At 47.3% G+C, this 26074-nt stretch overlaps 1 protein-coding gene across 1 annotated transcript in view; it reads right to left on the minus strand.

The window, feature by feature from the left end:
* The window catches only part of POU2F3 (POU class 2 homeobox 3), a gene marked incomplete at its 5' end in the record, with an annotated part of 75076 nt that overhangs the window by 39600 nt on the left and 9402 nt on the right, over positions 1–26074 (minus strand). The window contains one exon of the mRNA XM_081154453.1: positions 2946–2980. Within this exon, the coding sequence (XP_081010579.1) occupies positions 2946–2980 (35 nt within the window). The remainder of the gene's footprint in view (positions 1–2945; positions 2981–26074) is intronic.

A 26074-nucleotide genomic window follows, 5' to 3' on the forward strand; every position in this document is an offset into this window, starting at 1 on the left:
CACAGGCTGCTCCTACACAACCTCTCTTTCTTCTTCTCCCCACTCCCTCCACCTCCCATTTCCTCCCAGTTAGTCACTGTGAGGTCATGCTCAGCCTCTGGCTCCCAGGCCTCTCCCTAAAGACAGAGCGAATGTACAGGGAGAGGAGAGCTCAGAGGCTGCAGAGGAAGGTCGAGCAAGGCATCGTGGGGAAACGGGCTCTAGAGTCAAAGAGATGTGGGTCTATCTCTGACTCTGCCAACTGGCCAATTCTGACTTTCAGCAAATTACTTACCTCTCAAATTTTTCACCAAAAAAGGTGGCTACCTGGGAAGAAGTTTCCTTTCATGTATAATGGGGGTAGTAACACTTGGTTTATAGTGAGAATTAATGAGATAAAGTACCCAAAGCACCCTGCACAGAGCCTGGTACTCAGCAAAATGTTGGTTTTGTCAGTGCAGTGGCCTGAGAAATCCTGGGCGCCTGCCTGTAGGCCCACAGGTGAGCTGGTACGAATATGAGCGTGTGGGTGTCAGTGTCTGATGGCATTTGAGGGATGAGGTGAGAGGGAGCCAGGAGGAACCTCAGGGAGGGCGTGGATGTGTGTGGTTATGAACAGAGAAGAGCTCCATTCTAAGTGTATGAATATGTGCGGCTCGGCTAAGCCTCTGTTCCTCCAAAATTCCCCTCTCTTTAAAGAAAGTCTGTCGTGTCTGTTCTTGTTGGTAACAAGAAATCCAAAAACCCTTCCCAGGAGAGGGAGGGAAGTAAACTCAAGGGAGGCCCAATCCTGGCAGAAGCCAGGAAACTTTCTCCCAACTGGTGGAGAAACCACACCCCAAAAGACATTCAAAGGGTCAGGGACCTCTCTGTTGGCCACCCCAGGCCATAGGGGCTGCCTCCAGCCCTGTCTTAAGCACGGAGGTTTCTCAAGATTTAGAGAGACTGCACTGGCAGCCAGACCCACTGGGCCTGTGAAGTGAACCACCTCTGGGCTGGGTTGGTGGAGCCATATCTTGGTGTGGGATGAGCTCCGCCCTGTGCATCTCATCCAAGGGCCTGGGGCTGGGATCCTTTGTCCTCAGGAGAGAAAGCACAGGGTATAGGCCACAACCCAACCTGCTTAGGACTCTCATCCAGGATCCCAGAATCCTTGGGAATCGCCTCCAACTTCCTGCCCATGAAGCAAACCCGGCCCAAACTACCCCTTAGATAAGAATCTGTCTTGTATTTTAAGACCATGAGTGAGAAGCTGGCTCTATGGCCTCCCTCGCTGATAGCTGTTCCAATGCTTAATAAATCACATTCTCTGCAAGCGCTTCCTCACAGCCCACCTTGGTGACTCCTGCACGGCAGCCTATCTCTGGGCTAGGTCTCCAGGGAGGAGGGAGAGCCCTTGGCTTCCACTTGTTAGCGAACTTCCCCAAGGAACAAAATTGCAGAAGTTGCCTGCATGAGAGGTTTTGGCTCAGGACTCGTTTATTCCTTTCTCTGACTGTGAAAGATGTACCCAGAATTAAAAGTCTTTTAAAAAATGTTAGTAATGACATCAAATCACTCTGCAGATAAAGGGGAAAACATAGGTCTGAGTTTCACCTCCAGCCCCACCCCAGACTTCTGTCTAAACCTGAACTCAGATGGTCAGAGTGGCAAGAAACTAGTGGTTATCCAATCAGCACCCCACTGGGATCATCTCCCTCTCCAGTCTACTTTTCTCTACCTAACGAACTCCTACTCACCCTTTAGAGCTAGATACAAATATTAGCTTCTCCATGAAGCCTGCCCTGAGGCCCCAGGAAAATTAACTATTCCCATTTCTGTTGACACCATGCTCTCATATACCTGCAGTAAGCATGACTGAGACTACACCGTGAGAGCCTCTCTCTCCCCCCCCTTCCCCTTTCCCTCTCTCTCCTCCCCATACTTTATGATAGACTATGAACTCCTCCAGGGCAGAGAACACTCTTAGTTTTCTTTGTATTCCCACACCTGACATAGCACGTTTCCCCCACCCCCACCCCAAATTTATGAAATAAATTAATTCTTCAGCTGAGAAAATTCAGACCAATAATGTTAAGTGACTTGACCAAGGTTATACAGCTGACTAGTAGCACAAACAGAACCAAAATCCAGGCTCCTGATTCTGTACCTAAGTCTCGCCTCTCCAACTCTGTAGGACCCTCCATTACTGGTCCCTGCTTGTGTCCAGCATAGACTTCCTCCTCTCAGCAAACTCTCATACCTCCTGCTTCTGACGTCACACCCTGTCTCCGCCCTGCCCCATGCTTCCCATCTGCCTCGAAGCCTAAGAGGAAAATCTTGTTTCTGCTTCACCCTCTTTTCACACACCCACATCCAACCATCCTGCGGCCCATCCAGCACCACCTTACCCGGCCCGAAGCCCTCCCTGATCAACTCCCACTCCCAACTTGATTTCCTTCAAGGCACCAAGCCTGTGCCCACGTTGTCCCACTGGGCTTGGTCACTCACCCCTTTCTGAGCTCTTTCTGTTCTTTGTTTCCCCTTTTTTGTCTGCTGTCTACTTCCTGTGAATCAGGAGTTCCATGAGAAATGCAGGTACTCCATACTTTGTACCTCCATAAATTCCTCCACACACAGGCGGACCATGTGAACAGACTCATCCAAGAGGCAACTCGGGTCCAGCCTTGACAGGAAAAGAGCTGCTGTCTTAGATTCTGGGCCTCACCTGGCATGCAGCCCATGCTAAACAGGTGCTACGTTAGTCAGTATTCTTTGGGGTGGGGGGAAGAGATCCAGACATTGGTTGTGGGTTGGAAAGGAGTTGGAGGCAAAAGCCCTTTAGAGATCCGTTCTAATCCTCAAGTGTAGGGTTCTGAACAAGCATCTCAAACTTTACTTAATTTTTTTTGTTTCTCCCACATCTGACATAGTACAAGTGACCCCCAAAATTTATTGAATAAAGGTTTTGTTCTGAAAGTCCTTACCTGCCTGTTGAAATCTAGGCTGTTTCGATCATTTCCTGGAAGAGATAAAACAAATATTAGTTGCTAGCAGGATTGGAAGAGAATGAAGGTTAGAGGAAAAGTAGGGTGTTGAGATAAGCTTGTCTTTATGTTGAAAAAGACCATCCATTTTCCCTATGACTAGAATCCTCCTGCTTATCATGTTTCCTAGAAAGGTCTTTGGAAAATTTCTTTCAGAAAGGTGGGTAACCAGGGAAAAAGTAGACTGGCCTGTCCAAGGTCACAGAGTCAGCTAGGATTAGAAATTGCCATACCAGAGTGTGGGTTCTTTGTCACTCCCTTAGGCAGAAGCTATTACAGGTGCTTTCATGGGTAAGCAAAGAATGACCAGCCATGCATCTTAAAGGAATTGCCATAGGCAAGAAGTCCTCCCACATCTTAGCCCTTCAGGGGTAATGATATCTAAGTCATGTCAGGTAGGCAGGTGGCAGTTCTATTTCTCCCTACCTTCCAATTTCCATTTCTTGTCTTGTTCAACTTTTTCCTTTTGCATAAAAGTTTAGTTGAAACATTAAATATGTGCTTAATAAAGAAAACTTTTGGTACAGGCAAAGTATAAAGTAGCAGGAAAATCACTCTGCTGAGAAGCAACTATAATTAATATTTTGGTATATTTTATGGTTGTTTTTATGTTTATTTTTCTCATTGATAACTAGTCTGTACAGATTATTACCATGATTTTTCTAGTGAGCATCACACATATTTTTCTTTTACTATTAAGGAGCATTAAAACTATTTCCCTATGCTTGCAAACATCATTTTAATGGCTACCTAATATTCCATTCTGTGGACATACCATAATTTGCTTAAACATATAATTACATAAAGAGAGAGATCCACAGTAATACAGTAATGGCAGGGGACTTTAACACCCCATTGATGTCTATGGATAGGCTGTCCATTCAGAAAATCAACAAGGAAAGAGCGGCCTTAAATAACACATTAAACCAGGTGGATTTAATTGATATTATTGGAACATTCCATACCAAAGCAGCAGAATATACATTCTTTTTCAAGTGCAAGTAGAACATTTTCTAGACTAGACCACACATTAGGTCACAAAACATGTCTCAACAAATTTGGGAAGACTGAAATCAGATCAAGCGTTTTCTCCATTCACAAGGATATGAAACTAGAAATCAATAACAAAAGAAAACTGAAAAACACACAATATTGAGGCCAAATAGCATACTACTAAACAATGAATGTGTTAACAATGAGATCACGGAAGAAACCAAAAAATACATTGAAACAAATGAAAATGAAAACAAAATAACCCAAAATTTATGGGACACAGCCAAAACAGTTCTAAGAGGGAAATTCATAGCAACACAGGTCTACCTCTAGAAACAAGAAACATCTCAAAAAAACAATCTAACCTTAAACCTAAAAAAACTAGAAAAATAACAACAAACAAAGCCAAAGTGAGTAGATGAAAAGAACGAATAAAGATCAGATTAGAAATAAAGAAAACAGAGTCTAAAGAACAATACAAAAGATCAATGAAACCAAGAGCTGACTTTTTAAAAAGATAAACAAGACTGATAATTATTTAACCAGACTCATCAAGAAAAACAGAAAAAACCCAAATAAACAAAATCAGAAATGAAAGAGGAGTAGTGACAACTGACACCACAGTAATACAAAAAATTATAGAAAAATTCTACAAACAATTATATGCCAACAAATTGTACAATCAAGAAGAAATAGATGAATTCCTAAAAACATGCAATCTGCCAAGACTGAATAAAGAAGTAACAGAAAATCTGAACAGAACAATAACAAGAATATAACTAGAATACTCAAGAACATATGAAATTGAATCAGTAATAATAAAAACAACAACCTCCCGACAAATAAAAGTCCTGGACCAGATGGCTTCACAGGGGAATTTTACCAAATAATTCCAAGAAGAACTGACACCTATCTTTATCAAACTATTCCAAAAAATTGAAGAGGAAGGAAGGCTCCCAAGATCATTTTACCCTAATTCTAAAGCCAGACAAAGGCACTTCAAAATATATATATATAGGCCAATATCCCTGATGAACAGAGATGCAAAACTCCTAAAAATAAAAAAATTAGCAAACTGAATTCAGAAGTACATTAAAAAGATTATATATTATGATCAATTTGGATCTATTCCTGGGAGGCAAGGTTGGTTTAATATCTGCAAATCAGTTAGCATAATACACACATACATAAAATGAAGGATAATAACCATACAATCACACCAATAGGTGCAGAAAAAGCACTTGACAAAATCTAGCACCATTTATGACAAAAACTCTTAGCAAAGTAGGAATAGAGGGAACATACCTCAACATAATAAAGGCCATATGTGACAAACCCACAGCCAGCATCATACTCAATGATGAAAAGCTAAAAGGATTTTCCTTAAGATAGGGAAAAAGAAGATTGTTCACTTTTACCAGTTGTTTTTTTTTAATCCTCACCTGAGGATATTTTTTCCATTCCCTTTTCAGAGAGAGTAGAAGGGGAAGGGAGAAAGAGAGAAACAACAATGTGAGAGACACATATCAATTGGTTGTCTCCCACATGTGCCCCGACTGGGGTCGGGGATCGAGCCTGCAACTGAGGTACGGCCATGCCCTTGACTGGAATCGAACCCAGGACCCTTCAGTCCATGGGCCAATGCCCTCTCACCACTGAGCAAAACCAGCTAGGGCCACTTTCACCACTTTTACTCAACATAGTAGAAAAAGTCCTAGACACATCAATCAGACAAGAAGAATAAATAAAAGGCATTCAAATTGGAAAGGAAAAAGTAAAACTCATCATTTGCAGATGACATGATTATGTACATAGAGAACACTAAAGATTCCACCAAAAAACTACAAGAACTGATCGATGAACTCAGTCAAGCAGCAGGATAAGAAATTAATATCCAGATATCAGTTGTATTTTTATTCACCAATAATGAACTATAGAAAGAGAAATTAAGAGAACAATCCCTCTCTTTTTCTCCTTGACTGCTTAAAGATAGGCCACTATCATAAACAACACACTAACTATCCTGACAGAAAGTTCATGACCAACAGACTATTGCAGCAGAAACAAATGGTCATCCACATCCTGCACCCTAGGGACACAACAGTACATAAGACAGAAATATGGGGAAAACTGGCCAAAATGTACAAGACCACACCAGGTGCCATCTTTGTGTCTGGATTCAGAAACCACTTTGGTGGTGGTAGGACAACGTGCTTTGTCATGATTTATGATTCCTTAGATTGTGCAAAGAAAAATGAACCCAAGCATAGATGTGTAAGTCATGGCCTGTATGAAACGAAGACTTTAAGTAAACAGTGAGAGGAACCCAAGAACAGAATGAAGAAAGCCAGAGGACTGCAAAGTCTGGTGCTGGTGCTGCAAAATGTGAGCTGGAGATTGGACGACAGGAGTAAAGGTTCTTCAGGGACTTCATCTGTGGCGATTACAGATTTTCATGAGAAGATTAATAAACTAAAAACTTTTAAGTAAAAAAAAGAAAACAACCCCATTTACAATTGCATCAAAAGAACTGTACACAGAAAACTATAAGACATGGAAGAAAGCAACTGAAGACAATACAAGTAAGTGGAAGCACATACCATGATTACGGACAGGAAGAATCAACACTGTTAAAATGTTCACACTGCTCAAAGCAATCGACGGGTCACTGTAATCCCTATCAAAATACCAATGGTGTATTTCACAGAACTAGAACTAATAATCCCAATATTTACATGGAACCAAAAAAGACCCTGAATAGCCACAGCAATCTTGACGGGGGGAAAAGAACAAAGCTGGACGTCTCACACTACGTGCTATCAAACTATACTACAAGGATACAGTAGTCACAATACTGGCATAAGAACAGACACATAGATCAGTGGAACAGAACAAAGACCCCAGAAATAAACCCACAGCAATACGGTCAGTTAACCTATGATAAAGGAGGCAGGAGCATACGATGGGGTAAAGGCAGTCTCATCAATAAATGGTGTTTGGAAAACTGGACAGACACATGCAAAAGAATAAAACTGGATCATTTTCTTACACCACACACAAGAATGCACTCAAAATGGATTACAGACTTAAAGGTAAGACCCCAAACCATAAAACTCCTAGAAAGAAGCACAGGCAGTAAACCCTCTGCCATTGCTCTCAGTAATGTTTTTTGTATGTATCCTTGGGCAAGGGAAAGAAAAGAAAAACTAAACAAATGAAGCCAAACATACTTTAAACAGCAAAGGAAACCATCAGCAAAACAAAAAGACAACCTACTGAATAGGAGAAGGTATTTGCCAACGACAAATAAGGAGTTCATATCCAAAATACGTAAGAAACTCATACAACTTAACACCAAAAGTACAAACAATCCAATTAAAAAATGGGCAGAGGACCTGAACAGACACTTCTCCAAAGAGGACACACAGATGGACAAGAGACACATGAAAAGATGCTCAACATCATTAAGCTCCAGAGAGACGCAAGTTAAAACCCCAGTGAGATATCACCTCACACCGGCCGGAATGGCTGTCATCTATAAACAGCAAACAAGTGCTGGCGAGGGCGTGGAGAAAAGGGAAGTGGGACTGCCAATTAGTGTGGCCACTGTTAAAAAAACAACAGTATGGAGATTCCTCAAAAAATTAAAAGTTGAGCCATTGTATGACCCACAAATTCCAATTCTGGGTATTTATCTGAAGAAATCCAAAACACTAACTCGGAAAAACATATGCACCCCTATGTTCATTGCAGCGTTATTTACAATAGCCAAGATGTGGAAGCAGCCCAAGCGTCCGTCCATAGATGAGTGGGTAAGGAAGTTGTGGTACATTTATGCAATGTAATAGTAAAATCTTCCATTTGTGTCAACATGGATGGACCTAGAGGGTATCATGCTGAGTGAAATAAGTCAGACAAAGAAACACAAATACCATATGATTTCACTTATATGTGGAATCTAAAAAACAAAATTAACAAACAAAACAGAAATAAACATAGATACAGAGACTAAATTGATGGTTGACAGAGGGAAGGGGGGTGGGGGCATGGGTGAAAGGATTAAGAATACAAAGTGGAAGTTATAGAAGAGTCAGCCAGGGAACGTGGTAAATAATACTGTGATAATTAGGCATGGTGTCAGATGAATGTTAGATCTATCGAGGTGGTCGTCTCGTAAGTTATATAAACATCTAATCCCTATGCTGTACACCTGAACCTAATATAATATTGTACATCAACTGTAATTGAAAATTTTAAAAAAGAGAAACAAAAGAAAACAACAATTATATACCATCCACCCAGAGCCCAGTACTGCTTAGCACCTAACAGGTGCTCAAAATATATTGATTTAATGAATGAATAAATGAACGAGTGAATAAATTCAGAACTTGCAATCAGAAACTTCTTCTGCTTTTCACTGGATCTTCAATAGCTTTGGGATAAAGTCCAAGTTTCTTAGCATAAGATATAATTAATTTGCCGGGTGACCTGGTTTCTGCCTACCCTCTCTGCTTTGTCTTCTGCCACTCGCTGTCCCTCTCCCTTCCTCCCGGCACCTTTCGCTGCAGCCACTAGAACGCTCACTCACGTCCAAACACCCCACAGCTTCGTTTCCATGTCCTCAGACTCTGTCCATGTTCACAGAGTGAGTCCCTGCCCTTCTGGAATCAGTGACCCTCTCTACCAGCCACGTGGTGCTTATCTGGCAACTCCTTATTTGTCTGTGTGCTTTTTTATCTCAGTATTTATGAGTTCCTTGAAAACTGGGACAATGACACTCATTTTTATATCCCCAATGGCCACCATAGTTTCTAACACAGGTCAGAGTTTCAAGAAATGCCTACAGATGAAACATCCCACCTATGTTATATCATGTTTTCTCCTACTATAGGTCCAATTATCATTACTTAAAGATTGTCTTGTGCCTGGCCGGGCGTGGCTCAGCGGTTGAGCGTCGACCCAGGATCCAGGCGATCAGGGTTCGATTCCCGATCAGGGCACATGCCCGGGTTGTGGGCTTGATCCCCAGTCGGGGTCGTGCAGGAGGCAGCTGATCAATGACTCTCTCATCATTGATGTTTCTATCTCTCTCTCTCCCTCTCCTTTCCTCTCTTTCAAATCAATAAAGATATATTAAAAAAAAAAAGAAAAAAATTGTCTTGTGCCACACACACACACACACACACACACACACACACGAAATGCCTGTTGATGAATGAATGGTGTCTAAGAGAATCCTCTGGAGTTTTAACTTAAGCCCCTTTCCCTCTTCTCTGTTCTAAACAACGGCAGGGAGGCCTTTGCTGCATGGCCGTGAGACGTCTCCAAGAGCGACTGGGCCGGCAAGATGAGCACAGAGGGGGCGGCTGAGGAATCCCAGGGAAGAGGGAGGTGGGGGGACATCAGGTGATCTCTGAATAGCAGCCTGATTTTGAGACCAACGAAGATGGCAAATAAAGCCTGCGGGGGAGCTGGACATGGAAGGGCCCACAGACTAAGAATGGTTGCCTTGGAAGGGTAGACTTAAAGGTAAAATTGCTTTTACATTAAAAAAAATCTTTTCATGACATTTTAAAGGTGGCCTAATAAGGAGTAATTTTTAAATTTTACATTCATTCTGCAAGTATATATTAAGCATACTCTATAGGCCAGGCACTGTTCTTTTCACTGGGAATATAATACTGAACAAGACAGATGGACATTTCTGACCTCATTTCTAGTTGGGGAGACATAAAAGGAATAAAAAATATATATACACACATAATTTCATTTAGAGATAATTAGTGAGGGAACAGTAACACATGGTCAGGGAAAGAGTGTGTCAGAGATTGTTTGTGAGCAGGGTGGTCTGGGAAGGCCTCTCAGGGGAGGTGACATTTTCATTGAATGAAGTGAGGACCCAACCTTTTGAAGGTCTGGGGAAGATCATTCCAGAAGACGGATTGGGACCTGAGGCAAGAACAGGCTTGTATTCTGAGGAACAGTAAGGAAACCAGTATGGCCAGAGAGAAGTAGATAGGGGTAACCAGGGACAAGATGACTTGCTTGGGCCTGACAGGCGGGTCACGTAGATTTCAGGTTTCCTGCCAAGGGTGATGGAAAGTGATGGAGGGTTTTCGGCACAGGAGTAACATGACCCGACTTAAGTGTTTAAACCTGCACTGATTCAGTGTTGGGGTAAGAGTAGTAAGGAGACCAGCTGGGAGGCTGGTGCAGTGGCTCAGGTGAGAGGGGGCAGTGGGCTGGATGGGAGGGTAGCAGAGAAGATAGTGAGAAGGGCCTAGATTCAGAATATGTTTTGAATTGGTAGCTGACAGGACCAGCTGATGGATGGGAAGTGGGTGCTAGGGAAGGAGAGGAATCAAGAATGGTTCCCAGCCCGGCCGGGCGTGGCTCAGCAGTTGAGCGTCGACCTGGGATCCAAGCGATTGGGGTTCGATTCCCGGTCAGGGCACATGCCCGGGTTGCAGGCTCGATCAATGACTCTCTCATCATTGATGTTTCTCTCTCTCTCTCCCTCTCCTTTCCTCTCTCTGAAATCAATAAAGATATACTTTAAAAAAAAAAAAAAAAAAAAGAATGATTCCTAGAGGTTGGACTTTCTCGATGGAGTGAGAGATGTGCCATTCCCTGAAATGGGGGTGACTCAAGGAGGAGTAGGCTGGTAGTAGAAAATCAAAAGCCACATTTTTGAACGAGTTAAGCTTGAGATGCCAATTAGATATCCCAGGGGAGGCGGGGAAATGAGTTTGGGCTCAGAAGTGTGCAGTCAGAAATATAAATTGGGTATTCACCAGCTTACAGGTGGTACATATACAGCGATATCAGCTTCCACAAGGCCACAGGGCTCAGCGAGTTACAAAGAAACGAGTCCAAAGGAAGAAGGAAGAAGGTTGGGGTTGGGATGGTGATGAGGAGCCAGCACAGGAGGCTGGAGAACGCTGGACATCAAGCAGGAGGACCAGGCGAGCGGCGTCTGGGCGGCCAGAGGGGAAGGTGCTTCCAGGGGGAGGTGACACAGATGTGTGAGCACAGCCGAGAGAGCGGGAACGGCTACAGGGCCAAAGCAGCTTGACTTGGAGGGGTCACCATATTTGTGGGCAATTAAAGAAGCCTTTGGTTTTGATTTCTGTGAAAGCCATTACCATGTCATTTGTGAGATCCACAAAATGAAAAAAAAAATGAGCGAGCAGAATTCAAAGATTAATCTGAAAACTCACCAGCCAACAATCAGCAATTCTCTTGTCTGGAAGTTTTTCTTGGCCTTTGTCAAGAGGCCTCTCATCATGAGGAGGCACTTGCTGCACTTGGAGCCCGGTGATGAGGTTTCCCTTTCTCATAAAATTCATTCTTACTTGCACTGGTATCTCTGCCTAATTTTTCTTGAATCCTGAGCTAACTAAATGGGTGGATTGGAGGTGCCTGGGCCAGCCAGGACCTCCCAGGGACTGACCCCAGGACATCCCAGGAAAATGGACAGTGGCACCGAGCTCAGTGTGGGGCGCTTAAAAGGGGCTCAGTGCCACCGGGCGATTCCCATTCTGATTCTGATTCCACTGCTAAACAGGTAAGATTGTTCTCAGGAGACATGGCTTTTCTCATGGCCCGCAGCCGGTGAGAAGGAGCTCAAAGCGCTTGGGGTCTAGGCCAGACTGGGTGATGTGGTCCAATAGAGGCATTAGTTAACGCATGAGGACACTGCCGATTCTCCCTCCAGACCTGGCTGACAGGGCACCACCTCAGCTCTCATTTTACTGTGGAGCTTGTTCCTGCTTTTCTCCCATGGTCACTGGACTTGTTCCACCTGGCATCTCTCCCCACCCAGTCTACAGGAAAGGCCTGGGAGGTGGTGCCTGGAAACTCTGTGCCAAGATCTAGCTCACTGGGTTTCTGCTGCTCCCCTAATGCTTTAGATCAGAGAGGTGACTGCGAGTCATTCCCAGACTCAGTTTATTCTTCTTTGAGAGAGTGAGGAAGGTGTTCCTCTTTCCCAGAGAAAGGAAGAGATGCAATTATTATATTGTGTGAAATACTGGTCCACAATTGCCAGAAATTTCTTTTTTGCCCCTTTAAGATGCTACATGTAGGAGCAGTGCGATATACTTGGAAAGAATTCTGGACTTGGAGTCAAAGGACTGGGGTTCAAGCCTTGGCTCCACCACTCCCAAGCTGTGTGGTCAAGGCAGGAAGTTCTGGAGCCTCAGGTTTCTCAATGGCAAAATAAGGTCATAATTACCAACCAAGCCACCTCCCAGGACTATGGTAAAGTGAGATAAAGCTGGTGACCATGATCTCTAAGCTGGGAAGACTATCCAATTGTGGAGCTGAACTCCACACATTCTGGGCTATTTCTCAAACAGGTTGAGCCTGGTCCTATGGTAGGGACTTTCTATATTCTGTTCCCTTGGACTGGAATGCCCTTCTCCCTAGAAAAAACACAATCATCCTCCAAAACCCAACATGAATGTCACGTCCTCCGTGAAACTTATCCAAAGCAAAACAAAGGGTTTCCTCCTCTGTGTTCCCATGTCCCTTACAGCAGGTGTCCCATTTCTTAGGTGTATCTGTTTCCCTCATGAAAGTCTGAGCTCCTAGAGGCCTTATTACATCTTATTATATATGGGTTATTACCTCTTATTTATCTTTGTACCTCGAGTGCCTAAAAGTGTCTAACACATAATAGGTGCTGAATGACTATGTATTTGATCCAAATTACTAAGAAAGTCCTACAAAAACAACTGAGAACTAAGAAATTGCAGGTGCTCACAGGTGCCATCTGCAGAAACCTGCACACATTCTATTTCCAAGCCCTAGCTCCCTCTTGGGAAGGCAGTGATCACTTGCAGAAAAAACAAAGCAGGACACACACATACGGGCAGGAACATGATTTTTAGAGTCGGAAGAACACTGAAGTCCAACCTCAGAGGGAAAGCACCTTGCCAAGGCCACACAGCTTCAGAGACCCTGAATCAGGACCAAAACTTGGATTTCTCAAGTCTTCAACTAACACAATTTTCCCAATCAATGCACTGCAGCCAGTGTCCAACACAGAGAAACAGAGTATTAAACTTTAATTAGCAGCTTAGGCAGATAAACAGTATAGATGATGGTTGTTTTGGGGAGTGATTCAAAGCACATAGTAAGATTATCCAGAAAACTGGATAATGGAAATCAGGATTAGAAAATATTTCAGTAGATTCAAATCAGGGGCCAAAACCAACAAAATACAATGTAATGAGAATTAGTGCATTTAGGTTTAAAAATCACCTGTATAAATAAAAGACAGGGAAGGGTGAACTATACATTTAGAAATTGTTAAGATGGCAAATCTTATGTTTAAATTTTATATTGTGTTTAAATTTTATGTTTTACCCCCAATAAAAATTAAAAAGGAAAAAAGTAAACTGAAGATTTTTCTTTTAATTAGAGAATTCTGTTTTGACAAATACTCTAACCCAGAAATCTACTTTTCTAATCTATGTCATGTAGTAAACTAAAGTAGTGAAATTACAATCTGCGGAATAGGACCCAGCCGTCCAACTTCTGGGCAAATATCCAAAGAAAGTGAAAACAGGGTATTGAAGAGGTGTCTGCACTTCCTGTCCATAGCAGATTATTCACGATAGCCAAACTACGGACAGGACTGAAGTGCCCATTGCCAGATGAATGGATAAAAAAGAGGTGGTGTAGTATAGACACAATAAAGTATTATTCAGCCACGAAAAGGAAGGAAGTCCTTCTGTGCGCAACAACACGGATGAGCCGCGAGGGCATCGTGCTAAGTGAAATAAGCCACACAGAAAAAGGCAATACACAGTATCACTTCCATGTGGAATCTAAAAAAAAAAGCCATAGGAGCAGCGAGTAGAAACGATAGCCAGGGGCTGGGGCTGGGAGAGGCGCAGGAGCCCCGGGGGCAGGTGGACAGGGCCCGAGGGCAGTGTCAGCACAGGGCTGCAGCTGCGGGGCCGCCTCCAGCTGAGTCTGCTGAGGCCAGAGCGCCGCTGTTCTCACTCCCACAGGGCAAGTTCGCAGGCCACGGACGGGCCAGGAGCTGGACGGCAGGCATCCTTCCACCGTGAGTGCCTGTCTCGTCACCATGAGGCTCACGCCTGACGGTTTCCTGTCAACCACACCTCTATAAAGCCGGGGAAACACTAACCGCTACAATGTGCAGCCGAATAAAGAGTTTCTTCTCCAATACCAATGACCAACCTCAAACTGGAACTAACAATAGGAATAATCATAGCTGATGCATATGGTGATTAAAAATTCAAATGTGCATAGTTTAAGATACTTGACCATTAGAACATCTATATGCTGTATTTTACATTTTTAAAGAGATTAAATTTCCAAAAGAATCTAATATACCTACCACCCCCAAAGAAGAAAACAAAAAAAATGATTCTCATTTCTGTTTATTGACAGACATTATTTGGAAATAAACATGCTGAAGTTCCTTGAGGGCAAGGGAAATAGGGGAGTTGGTGTTAAAGTATCTCACAGAAAAAACACACAAACAAACAAACAAAGAGTTTTTATTGACTGAAGCTCCATATTGACCCCAAAGGTGCTGCAGATGGGTGCTTAGGAAGCTAATACTGTCCTGTGCATTTGCAGACATGCAGACCATTCAAGATCTCCTGCTGTGAGCATCATGCCCAGTTCAGGGCACCATTTTTTAAAAGGGACTCCAATGAACCGAACAAAGAGCGTGAAGACCAAGATGGTAAAAAGTCCAGATATCACACAACAGACGAGAGAGACTATTTAGCGTAGGGAAGAGAACACTCGCTGTCAGGTGAAACCGTCTTCCTAGCAGTGCCATGAGAATTAAATGAGATCATTTTTTAAGTGAGAATGAAAATGTCCTTATGTTTTAGAGATGCATACTGACATATCTAGGATTGAAATGTTATAATGTCCATAATTTATAAGAAAATATTCCAGCAACAAGAATGGCAGGAATCTGATGGTTATCAAAAGCAGGCAATGAGTATTGGAGGGCTCACTGTGTTTGTCTCTACTTTTGCATGTGTTTGAAAATGTCTACAATAAAAAGTTAAAAATATATTATTCTTTTAAAAAGTAGATGCAGCAAATATGGAAAAATGTTAAGAACTACGTAATTATTAATTATTTATTAAACTGTTTTTTCTCTTCGGTATGCTTGAAGGTTTTAAAAATAAAAGTTTTAAAAAATAATTCAATGAGGAAACATTTGAAATCACTTGGCACAGTGCCTAGTACATAGTAAATGCTTAAATAAATGTCAGTGGACTTTCCTTCCTCCCCAAATATTGGCATGGAAGCAACATAGGCTTAGCCTGCAGCTCTGAAGAGAGAACAGAGCAGCGGTAGGCGCTGCTGGGAAGTAGGGTTCATCTCATTATAAGGAAGGATTTTTAACGAGTTGTCCAGCAGTGAAACCTGCAGTTTCACCTCGACAGGGCTTCCATTGCTGGGAGTATTTGAGCAAAGAATGCTTATTTCGGGGAGTTACAGAAGTGCTTTTTAATTAGAAGGGGCAATTTGATAACATCAAGAGGGGGTTCTCAGCTGACCTCTGAAATTCCTTCCATCTCTGAAGGAAGTCTTAGGGTTCGATGCAAATGACTGAAATGTACTTGGGCTTCTTCTTCCCTCCTGGAAGCTGTTACTGTCTGTGCCTAGAGGGCCACGGGAATGACCAGAGAATGCTCTGTACCACTGTCCTCTGTTCTGTTTGTTCTGCACACACATAAGACACAGACACAGAGGGGAGAGGCAGAGGAGAAAGGGCTCAGGAAGGGAGCTTCAGAACCCCAAGTTTGGAGGTCTTGGTGGGGCGAATGGGTGAGATCTGTGCTAAGTTGAAAGGGCCCCTAGCTGGGGTCTTCCAAAGCCTCTTTGAATCTCATGGTCTCCCGGGAATCTCTGGGCCATGAGATCCCAGCGAGAAAGCAGGAGGAGAGCCCATGCATTGAAACCCTGGCTCACGGGGCTAGGAGGACCTCCGGAGAGCATCAGGGTAAGTTCCCTGCCTTTGAGAAGATGAGACATTATTATTCATTCCATTTTATAGATGAAGAAACTGAGTCTCAACAAGGTTAAGTGATATGTACAAAGTGACAGAGCTTTTAAAGTATGGGCGTGTTTTGGGAATGATCATCAGGGGGAGAAAAACCCACATCTCCAAGCCCAATGTGCCCCCTTCTTCCCACTCTAGCATAAATCAATTGTTAGCATCTGAGGACTCCACCAAAGCCCCGACTTAGCTATCCCAACTCCAGCATCTCCCTGGTCCCACACTCTTCCTAGACTGTCCATCTATACTAAAGAGCTTCCCACAAAGTAAGAGGCTAGAACTATACATAGGTAGAAGGAGTTGGGTTAAATATGGAGACCACATCCCTAGTCATAGAAAATGATATTAAGTGATCAAGAGAGCAAAAGGCACGCACATTAGTGGGGAGCCCCAGGATTCTAGGTAGAGTCTCCTTAGGGCAGGATGGCCACTCTGCTCAGCAGAGTCCTGACAGAAACGGCAAGGTTAGTCCTGTGGGAGGTCCTGGGAGTCCAGAGCAACTTCCACCTCTGCCCCTCCTCGCATGACATCCGGCAGGCAGTGCTGAGGGGCCTGGCCAGGACCCCGTCCCAAGTGGACGGTCGGAGTCTTCCTGGCGCCAGCCTGCTTCTCCACGCTGCGCCCGGAGCCTTGGGCCCGCTGATTTGCATAGCCTTGGCAGCACTGGGGTGTGAGTTTGCCCGGGGAGTAATTCTCTGGGTGAGGGAGGTGGAAGCACAGGAATGAAGAACTGTTCGAGCAGGATTTTTCACTTCTGCCTGGTAAACAATGCAGAGAGCACTGGGCAAGGAGACTGAACCTCTCCCATGGATGGACTGCTTCTCTCTCGCCAGCTCCGCTACCAACACAGCCCAGCAAGACCTCCAGTGACACTCTGTGACCACTTGGCAACTTCTGGTACTTCCTTGGACAGCGATTTTAGTCACCAGGACCATGGAAACACCACCAGAGCAAACCAGAGGCTTCCTGCATCGTCATTTAAACCAGTCAAACAGTTTCCCAGGACCCCACGAACACACTAGCTTTTCTGTTACTTGAGATTCCACCCAGGAACTGAGAGTACTGCCTAAGGGTCAGAGTCCTGTGCAGACAACACAGGGCATGCCAGTCTCGAAGGCTCCTTTGGGCAAGTGGCTTAATCTCGGTAGCTTTCCATTTCCCTTAAATATTACAACAAAAATGTCTCTGTCTGCACAGAATGAGGGACCCAGGAGGAACCTGAGGACAACTCTAAAGCCACCTGAAGAGCAGGACCCAGGAGGACCTGGAACAGGCTGTGAGAGGACAGTGTCTTAAATGATGGGAGGCCTGAGGTCAGTTCTCTACCAGCTGAGTGTCCTTGGTAAGTCACTTCACCTCTAAGGCACAGACAGTAATAGCAAAATCGCAGTCTGCCTGCAAGCCAAGCCCTGATGACATCCCTCATGGACCACCCCCCGCCCTGTTCCTTTTCCTAAACTCAGTGCTCAGTGGGCCGCTGATGACCATGCTTAGCTCTCCTAAAGAAACCCATTTACTGTCCCAGGGCAAGATGGTCTCTCAGGTTCACTCTACCTTGAGAGTCAGTGGATCTGGGGATTTTCATGATTTAAAGCAGAGTAAACATGACTGACCTCAGGGCTTCCTTGAGACAGGGCCTCTGTGAGCGTCTGGTCCTGATGACTTTTCCACATGTTTGGTCATGAGATGGGACCCCCCATCCTTGCTCTTCAGTACCTTCCACAGAATTTGGGAGCCAGGGCCAGGCCGTGGAGGACAGAAGCCTCCTGACGCCCTTCTGCTAAGAGAAGCCCCACACCCTCCCAGCTCCCCTCTGCAATCGGTCATGCCAGTCTTTGATAAATGAAAGGCTCCTCATCAAGGACTTCTAATTTTTTAAGGAAATATAACCCTCACTATTCTCCATCTGAGCTACAGATGGACTCTTGGTGCTTCCCTGCACTGCCCCCTTATCTCTGCTGGACACACACTGATGGGCAGTTGTCACCGTGACTCCCCAGGATGCTTCACTGGGGTCAGGGGTGAAGTTGAAGAAGCATCCTGGGGAGTCATGCCAGGTTCCAGCCAGTGAGGTCAGTGAGTCAGGCCACTGCAGCAACTTATGGGGCCAGGGGAGCCAGGTTCTGCACCAAGGTGTGAACTCATAACACTCTGACCCAGGACAAATAACAAAAATCCACCTTCAAAGGAAGCGGTCTGCTAAATAAACCCAGGGTTGTGGCTGCACCTGATACGCACATGTCAGAGCAGCACTCGGCTGCTATTTTTCTGTCAGAGCCTTTCCTGCTTGAGGGGACCACGGAGACTCCTGGCGGCGTGCATGCCATTTATAGGTAAGGAAACTGAGTTCCCCAGAGAAGTGAGGAGCTAAAGGTCACGCAGGCAACAAATAGCAAAGCAGGAACCAATCCCCGAGCTCCATGTCTAGACTCGACTCTCCCCCCGCAGCCACGGGGCCCTTTAACGGTCAGTTTCCGACTGGCACCCTCCCTAACCCTCACCCAGCCTCAGGAGGGGAAGAGTTCAAGGGGGCTCAAGGTCAGTAGGAGACCAGGCGCCCGGATCCTCACCCTCTCCCCGGGGCGGCGTGAAGCAAGGTTGAGAAGCGGGAGAAGAGATGGGGAGCCCCGACTCTGGTTCTCACGCAGGACGTCACACAGGCGTCCTCCCTGCCTCTCAGAGGGGCACGTGTGTAGTAAGAAAGCTTAGATGGGAGATATTCTAATATCTCACACTTCTGAAAGCTGCCAAGATACATTCTTCCTTTCATTTGTGCCTCACAACTTGTTTATGGACAAGGAAACTGAGGCTGGGTCACGGCACCGGAGCTGGAAGGAAGGACTCAGCCTTCACGCCCGGCTCCCAGGACAGGGTGCTGCTGGCCTGCAGGACCACGGCGACACGCACCTCAGCCCCCCGTGAGCTCTGCAGGCTGCAGCCACAGAGCTCCTGCTGCCAGAGATGGCATCAGCCGTCTTCTGAGTCCAGACACCAGTTCTTTCCCTCAAGTGGTATAATGCTGCCAGGGTCCCATCTTCCTCCTCACTGGGGCCCTGGGGCCGGAGGAGCCACTTCTAAGGGACTAATGGTGGGAAAGGGGGAAGGTTTGTCCAACAGAACAAAACAAAACAAAAAACAGAGGGTGGAGGACTTGCCTCTGGAGGGGGAAAGGGCTTCTAAAGAAACATTGATTTCAAACCCCCACTGTGACCTTGAGAAAGTCATTCCCCTTTTCTGACCCCAATCTCTTCCCCCATAAAATAGGAACTAGGACTAGATCAGAGAATTTTAAAACATTTTGGCAGCAAAACTCTGTTTTCTAATAATAAGAACTAATTAATAGCTGACATTTATTGAGCATTTACTATGCACCAAGCTCTGTAGTAAACATTTTATATACATGACAGCATTTAATCCTCACAACCACCCTGTGAGTAGGTGCTCTTATTAACCCATTATACAGATGAGGAAACTTGAGCCTCAAAGGGGTTAATCAACTTGCCTGAGGCTACCGATTAGTAAATCACTGAGTAGAAACTGAAACCCATGTCCACCACGCTATCTCCAAATAAACCTCATATGGAGTTGCTACAGAAACTCAAGGGGAAAAAGGAACCTTAAGATTTTCCAGCACTACAAATATCCTCTAGTCTCACTGAATCTGTCCCATCTCAGCACTGGCTCCTGGGAGGAGGGGCTCATTTCATCAACTCTCTCTCCTTCTTCCTGCCATTTCCCTACTTCCTGAGAAGTGAAGACAAACTTGACTCAGGATGGACAGCAGAAGCCCACACTGGGTGAGGTGACAGACACCTCTACCTGGGTGGGCTCTTGGAGTGACCACTAAGCACTGGTAGCTCTCCCAGAGCCTTTAGCTGAAGCATGCTCCCAAATACGCGTGAGTAGGACAATGTGTTGCCACAAACGAATTCACAGGCAGGTCTACTCAGGGACAGTCCATATTCCTAATTGAGTTTCCCGGGATTAGCTGTTGGGTCGTGGCCCATCAATCATGTGGACACTGTCCTTTGGATACTAGTGCTAGCAAACAGAATTACTCTGTGGCAGGCCCTGTTCTACATGCTTCACAAATGTCGGCTCCTTTAACCTTCACTGCAGCCCTAGGACATGGGCCCTATGACCACCCATTTACAGCCAGGAAACTGAGCAGCCAGGCGGTAAGCCGTCCATGATCATGTAACCACTAAATGAGAAGCTGGGATCCAAATGCAGACTCCAGTTCTGAAGTCTATGGCCTTAATGATGCACCTGGGTAAGCTGAGAAGCAGGGGTGCCCTTCCCAACACAGTAGAGGAACTGAGGAGTGAAGCTTCACATCACTCAGCGTCTGAGAAATAACAAGTGGTGCACATAGAACCCAAGTGTGCTCAGATCCCAGAATCTAAGAGCTAGAAATGATCTTAGAGACCCTCAAGTCCAGACCCTTCGTCCAATACACAACCTCAGGCCCAAAGATGGGAAGTTGACTTGTCCAAGGCGCTGATTAGTGGTAGAGATGAATTCAGAATCCACCTGTCCTCACACTTCCTTAGCCAAAAAAGAAAGTACTAATCTCACAGTCACTAGAAGGAGGTAGGCCTGAGCTCAGAACTAGAGCTGGCACAATGGTCCTCATGGACTCATGCATCCTCAGGACACTGGGGGTAAACTGAGTCCAGGGGCTGGCAGGGATAGAGACTCAGCTGGCTGCTCCTAATACCCAGCCTGGCCTGGCCTGGCCATCAGCAGATCTCCAGGGCCTTTAGAGATGGGTGTGAAGGAGCCCAGTGCAGCTTCCCTTTAATAACTGAGCCAGAGCAGACATTTGCCAGCCAGCTTAACCCCTTTTGTCCAGGCTTCCCTCCAAAAGAAAACCTTAATCATCCTCATTTGAATTTCAAAAGACCTCTCCCCTCCCCCACTCTGTACCCCAAAAGGCTTTGAGGCAGGAATATGGAAATTCACCCTGAAGTATGGAAATCATCTCCCTATGCAAATCAGCCCCCCAGACCCCTTCAACAGCAACCACTGAGTTTCCTCTCTTTTTGGCAACTCTCTGGGCTCTCTGGCTTCCAGGCCGAGCAGGCACACAGAGGGCAGGGTGGGAAGGGGGAATGCCCCTGCTGGGGAGGCCTCCCTGTAGCCCACAGAAGGCAAGTGGGGTGCCCCTCACCGAGGTGCCCAGCAGTGGCCATATCTGCCAGGCTCCCTTCCTGCACCTCTCTGACAAACCTAGAGCAGGCACACCCAGGAAGGCCCACTGCTGTCCCTCATCCCCCAGCGGTAATCCAGTGGCTAACCCTGGGGGGTGGTAGAGAAGCCCTGGAGTCTGGAGGACATATGCCCTTACTCTGGGGGCCGGAGACCTAGGGGTCTTCTGTGGTGCCCGTGGCAGGAGGTGAAAAACAGCATGAAACCTGTATGTAAACGTTATGCAAATTGACACCTATTATTTTTTGAGTCAGTAGCACTGGTGCTTATTGGGAGACGCCTGCAGCTCAGTTTCCCATGCTCCTGGCTTGGTACAGAGGCCGGCCCTCCCTCCCCGTGTCTCCCAGGGCCCTGCTGTTACCCTGGGAGCCTCTTTCCCCCAGCATTAGTCCAGGGAGGTGGGGGGGACCTTTGACATGTCAGTGGTTGAAGTCCCTAGAAATGAAATTCAGGCCTGCCCCCCAGACCCTCAGGCTCCAGTGGGGGGAGCAGCCTCGGCTGGGATGACCTGATACAGCTTCCCTTTGGAGGATACTAAGCTGCTTCTTTCCCTCCTCCCAAACCAAAGGCTGTAGGGAGCATGGACGAGAGGGAAGCTGAGCCTGCTTCTCCCCTCAGCAACTCTTCCTAATGGTGGGTCATCTAGGGAAAGTCCTTGCCTGGAGGAGGGATTTAAACTCAAGAGACCCACCATCAAATGCTGGCCAAGTCTCCGACTTCCACTTCCCTGCCCCTCCTTTATTTCCCAAACCCCCTCCAGGACCCGAGCCTGCCTTTGAAAGAGCAGCCTGGACAGGAAAGAAAGGCTGCTCGTGGGTAAACCAAGCTTTTCCCGAGGGTTTTGATGGGGGGTTATGTGAGTGTGAGTCTGTATGTATGTCTGCCTGTCTGTCTGTGTACTTGTAGGATGGGGCAGAACAAAATGTAACTGCATTTCATTGCCTGCATTTGGGCTGTTCCTCAAGACCCGAAGACTTACCTGATTTGGTTGCTCATTTCACTTTAAACTCTTTTTCCACTTACTAGCCCTTTTCCACACCAGGTGTTCATCGCCCTAACTGTTCCTTGAGGAGGGTGGACCCAAGAGACCAAAAGCATTTCCTCGAGGCTGGGGAGGGGGTGCTGCAATCGTGGTGCCTCGGTGAAGGGGTAAGGCCCAGGAAGCTGTGATGGCCCAAGTCTCTGGATGCTGCTGAACACCTAGTCTCAGCCTGCCAGTGGAGGCTGTCGCTCCATCCCTGCCAGCAAAGGGACCTACCAGCCAGCCTGGGACCTACCTCTCCTGCTGGATCTCCCCTCAGCACCCCCACATGCCCACAGTGGGAGGAAGGGGAATGTTAAGAAGGCCATAATATGTGCCCAGGGTCTGAATGCCAAAGGAAAGGGCTATTCTTTTTTATCTTTTAAATGTTATTTTATTTCATTTTTTCCATCACCGTTTATCCCTCTATACCTCTTGCACCTCCCGCCCCCGCCATCACCACACTGCTGTGGAAAGGGCTATTCTTATCCACACTGCAAACCCCTCAAGGCGAGTCCCGAAGCTGCTCCCCTTCCCACATCCGGGGCTGGTCTGTGAACTGTGCCCTAAGGCCCGAGACTAGGTGCGGACAGACGCGGAGAGTAAGATTGAGAAATGTTAAGAGCACCCCAAGCACTGATTAGTGGGCTCTCCCTGTTGACGCAGGTGCAGACCAGTTTGGGTCCTACTGAACGCAGATGATGGGTGCAAGCCGTGTTCCAGTCCCACGCAGTCGGACCAAGCATGATCTATGACAGGCTGGGAGTAAAAGAACTGGCCCTGCACCCCAGATGGTTGGAGGAGTGGTTCTCTGAGGAATGACCACGGATGAAATGAAGTGGAGCTCAGGTTGGCAGAAGACAGCACATGGATGCCCCCGCCAGGTTCTCTCAGTTTGTTCCTTCTTAGGCTGAAGAGAAAGGAGGTCCACGTGCTTCTGGGGCCAAGAGAGATGGCAGCCGGGGGTGGCAGGAGGGGCGCTTCCTTCAAGAGACCTCCAAAGGAAGAGGAACTGGTTCCAGGGAGGACTGGCCAGCCATCCCCAGCTCATCTGAACAGCATGAACCTGCTTTGTCTACCTGTGCACTTGGGTTTGGGGATCTATGACTTGAGAGGTGTGGGACAGGCGTGAGTGGTTGTTGTAGCTGTTTTATTTGTTGAGGTTCTCTGAGTGCCAGAGGCAGGTAGGAGATGCCGGAGACCACAGACTGCTCTCCTGAGATCTCAAGCACACAGCCACAGCATGAAGCCTGGGTGAGCAACAAGACCTTCTAGTCTCTGCCACAGAAACTGGTTTGAGAAGGCGAGGCCAGAGGCAAGGGTCTTCAGTAAGAGACAAGAAAGGACTTCCAAGCACTGCGGATTATACTGTACAAGAATAGAGGGGATAAATGGTGATGGGAAAAATAAAATTTAAAAAAACCAAAACAATAGGTGGCCAAGAGAAACTGGTTTTAGCGTTTCTTAAGAATGGAGGATCGATGGGACACAATCTCTAAGAACACTACGTTTTTTCACTTTCCAGGGATGGTTTTGAAATGTTTCCAGAGGAAGAGGGAGGTGTGGACAAGATGTCCTCTCAGAATCCTTACACCTCAGGAATTCATATCAGAGCCCCCGGAGGTCGGGGGCTGTGGCTTCTGTTTTCTCTCCCGGAGAGGGGAGCGATGAGGCAGGTGCAGGCGGAGCTGCGGCCCAGTCCCAGCGCCTGCACCCCTTCCGTCCACTCCTGCGTGGTCTTCCGCCACCTCCGCAGGGGAAACCCCAGGCCCGGCACTCGCAGGTCTGTCTCACATCGTTCAGGGACAGAACTTTGTCTTGTCCCCCGAATGTTTCCAGTAATTATCAGTCTAAGGATAGATTGCACGTGTAATGTGGTGTACGCTTTACAGAGCGCTTTCATGCCACTCTGTCATTTAATCATGAAGCTGAGTGTGTGTGTGTGCGTGTGAATGTGAGTACGTGGGCGTGTCTGTGAGTGCGAGTGTGTGGGGGAGTCTGTGAGTGTCGGTGTGTCAGTGTCAGCGTGTGAGGGTGTGTGTCTGTGTGCATGTGGCCGATAGGGCTGCCCTTCCCTCCAGCTCTCCCCTCCCCTCGAGTACTTCCTAGATTTCTCCTGTCTTCTCTGTCCTTGAGGGAATAGTGCTATTTAATAAGTACGTGGACTGAAGCCCAACTCCTTTCTGAAGTCTTTGCCCGCCTCCGCCCGGGCCCTCGCCTCTGGGTTGTGGTGAGACACGCTCTTCACCCTCGGCGTGCTTTCTTGGGGACCCAGTACAGGCGGAGGCAGGGAGGCCCTGGGAATGCACTGGCTGAAAGGACTTTCTAGTCTTGTGTCAGAGCATCATCCTTCCTCTGGGACCTTATGAGAATCACTGACTTTCTGGGCTCCCCTATAGAATCAAGCCCATTTCTTCTTTAAACCACATTGAAAGCTCCCAGGGTTAAGTGAGGAGACTTTCTGCAAAGGTTCCCCAAGCAGCTACTTGCCTTGGTGGCCCTTCAGGAGGGTGGGGCAGATGTCAGCCACTCTGCCTCGCAGAGAGGACGGCAGAAGGGCCGCAGGAAGGGCCCCCGGCAGCCCGCCCCTGGCCCCCGCCCTCCTTCCCTCCTCGGGGTCCCCCCCAGGGCCTCCTCCGGGGCCTCTGAGGAGGACACGGTGCCGAGGCGCTGGCTGCTCTGCCGTCCCGTGCGGTGGGGGGCGGGGGGGCCGGGCCACTGCTGAGGCCGGTTCAGGATGAGAAAGGGGAGAAAGTCTCCCAGAGGCTGGATTCTCACCCCCACAGGAAGGGAGTGGGGTGGCCCCGGCCGTTCCCTCTCTTCCCGAACAAGCATGCTTTGGCCCCAGGCGGCTGCGCCCCTGGACCAGGCCAGCGCACCTTCCAGGGCCGCGGCTCCCCCAGCCCCTTCTGCTGGTGCCACTGCCCACAGTCCTGCCACCTCCCGGCTGCTGCCGCTCCCTGTATCCCCTGTCCGGTGCCCCGCTGGTCCCAGTCTTCCCACCACAACCTTTGGATGGAAAGTCACTAGAAAGGCCTGGGTTTCGTTCCGTCGTTTGCTAGGTCCGGGCTCTTGGGGAAACCAGCTAGCATTCCTTCTCAGCACCACCCTCAGCCCCTCGTCGGCTCTCACGGAGCCGGGGCAGGCCGAGCGCCGCCCTGGGGTGCTCTTCCAGACGCAGCGGCACTGGCAGGGCTCGCCATGGAACCCCTGCCCTGGGGGAAAGGCCCTGAGGGCAGGACTGTTTCTTCCTCTTTCCGAGCCCAAGGCCTGACCCAAGTGTGCGCTGAGATGTTGATCAGGTCAGAGAAGAGGCTCGGGCAGAGCAGCGCCCGGGCCGGGGGTCTCGGAGCTGAGCAGGCGGAGAGGAAGCTGGGAGGGCACGCGAGGGCTGAGGGAGGCGGGCGGAGGGGGCATCGGGACTCTGGGAGCCCACACTCAAGTGCAGTCTCGAAACTGATGGGAGAGAATCTGGAAGAGTGAAACCGTGGACACATCTATTAAAATTCAGCCCTTAGGGGTTATCCGTCCCAAACCCTCGCTGATGAGGAGGGAAATAAAGGGCCCAGTGGGGAGACACCTGCCCACAGCGAGCAGGGAGTTCACGGCTGAGCCTGGGTTACACAGGCCTGAGGTGGGTTCCTGGGTAGAAGCTGTGTGGCCCCGGGCAAGTGAGCTTCTCATTCTTAGCCACAATCTCCTCACTGGTAAAAATGGGAATTATAAGAATAAAAAGTGAGATGATGTATGTAAAGTTCTGGGTACGCACACCTGTGC

Source organism: Miniopterus schreibersii (assembly GCF_964146895.1).
Source record: "Miniopterus schreibersii genome assembly, chromosome: 12".
In the NCBI taxonomy this organism is placed as follows: Eukaryota; Metazoa; Chordata; class Mammalia; order Chiroptera; family Miniopteridae; genus Miniopterus; species Miniopterus schreibersii.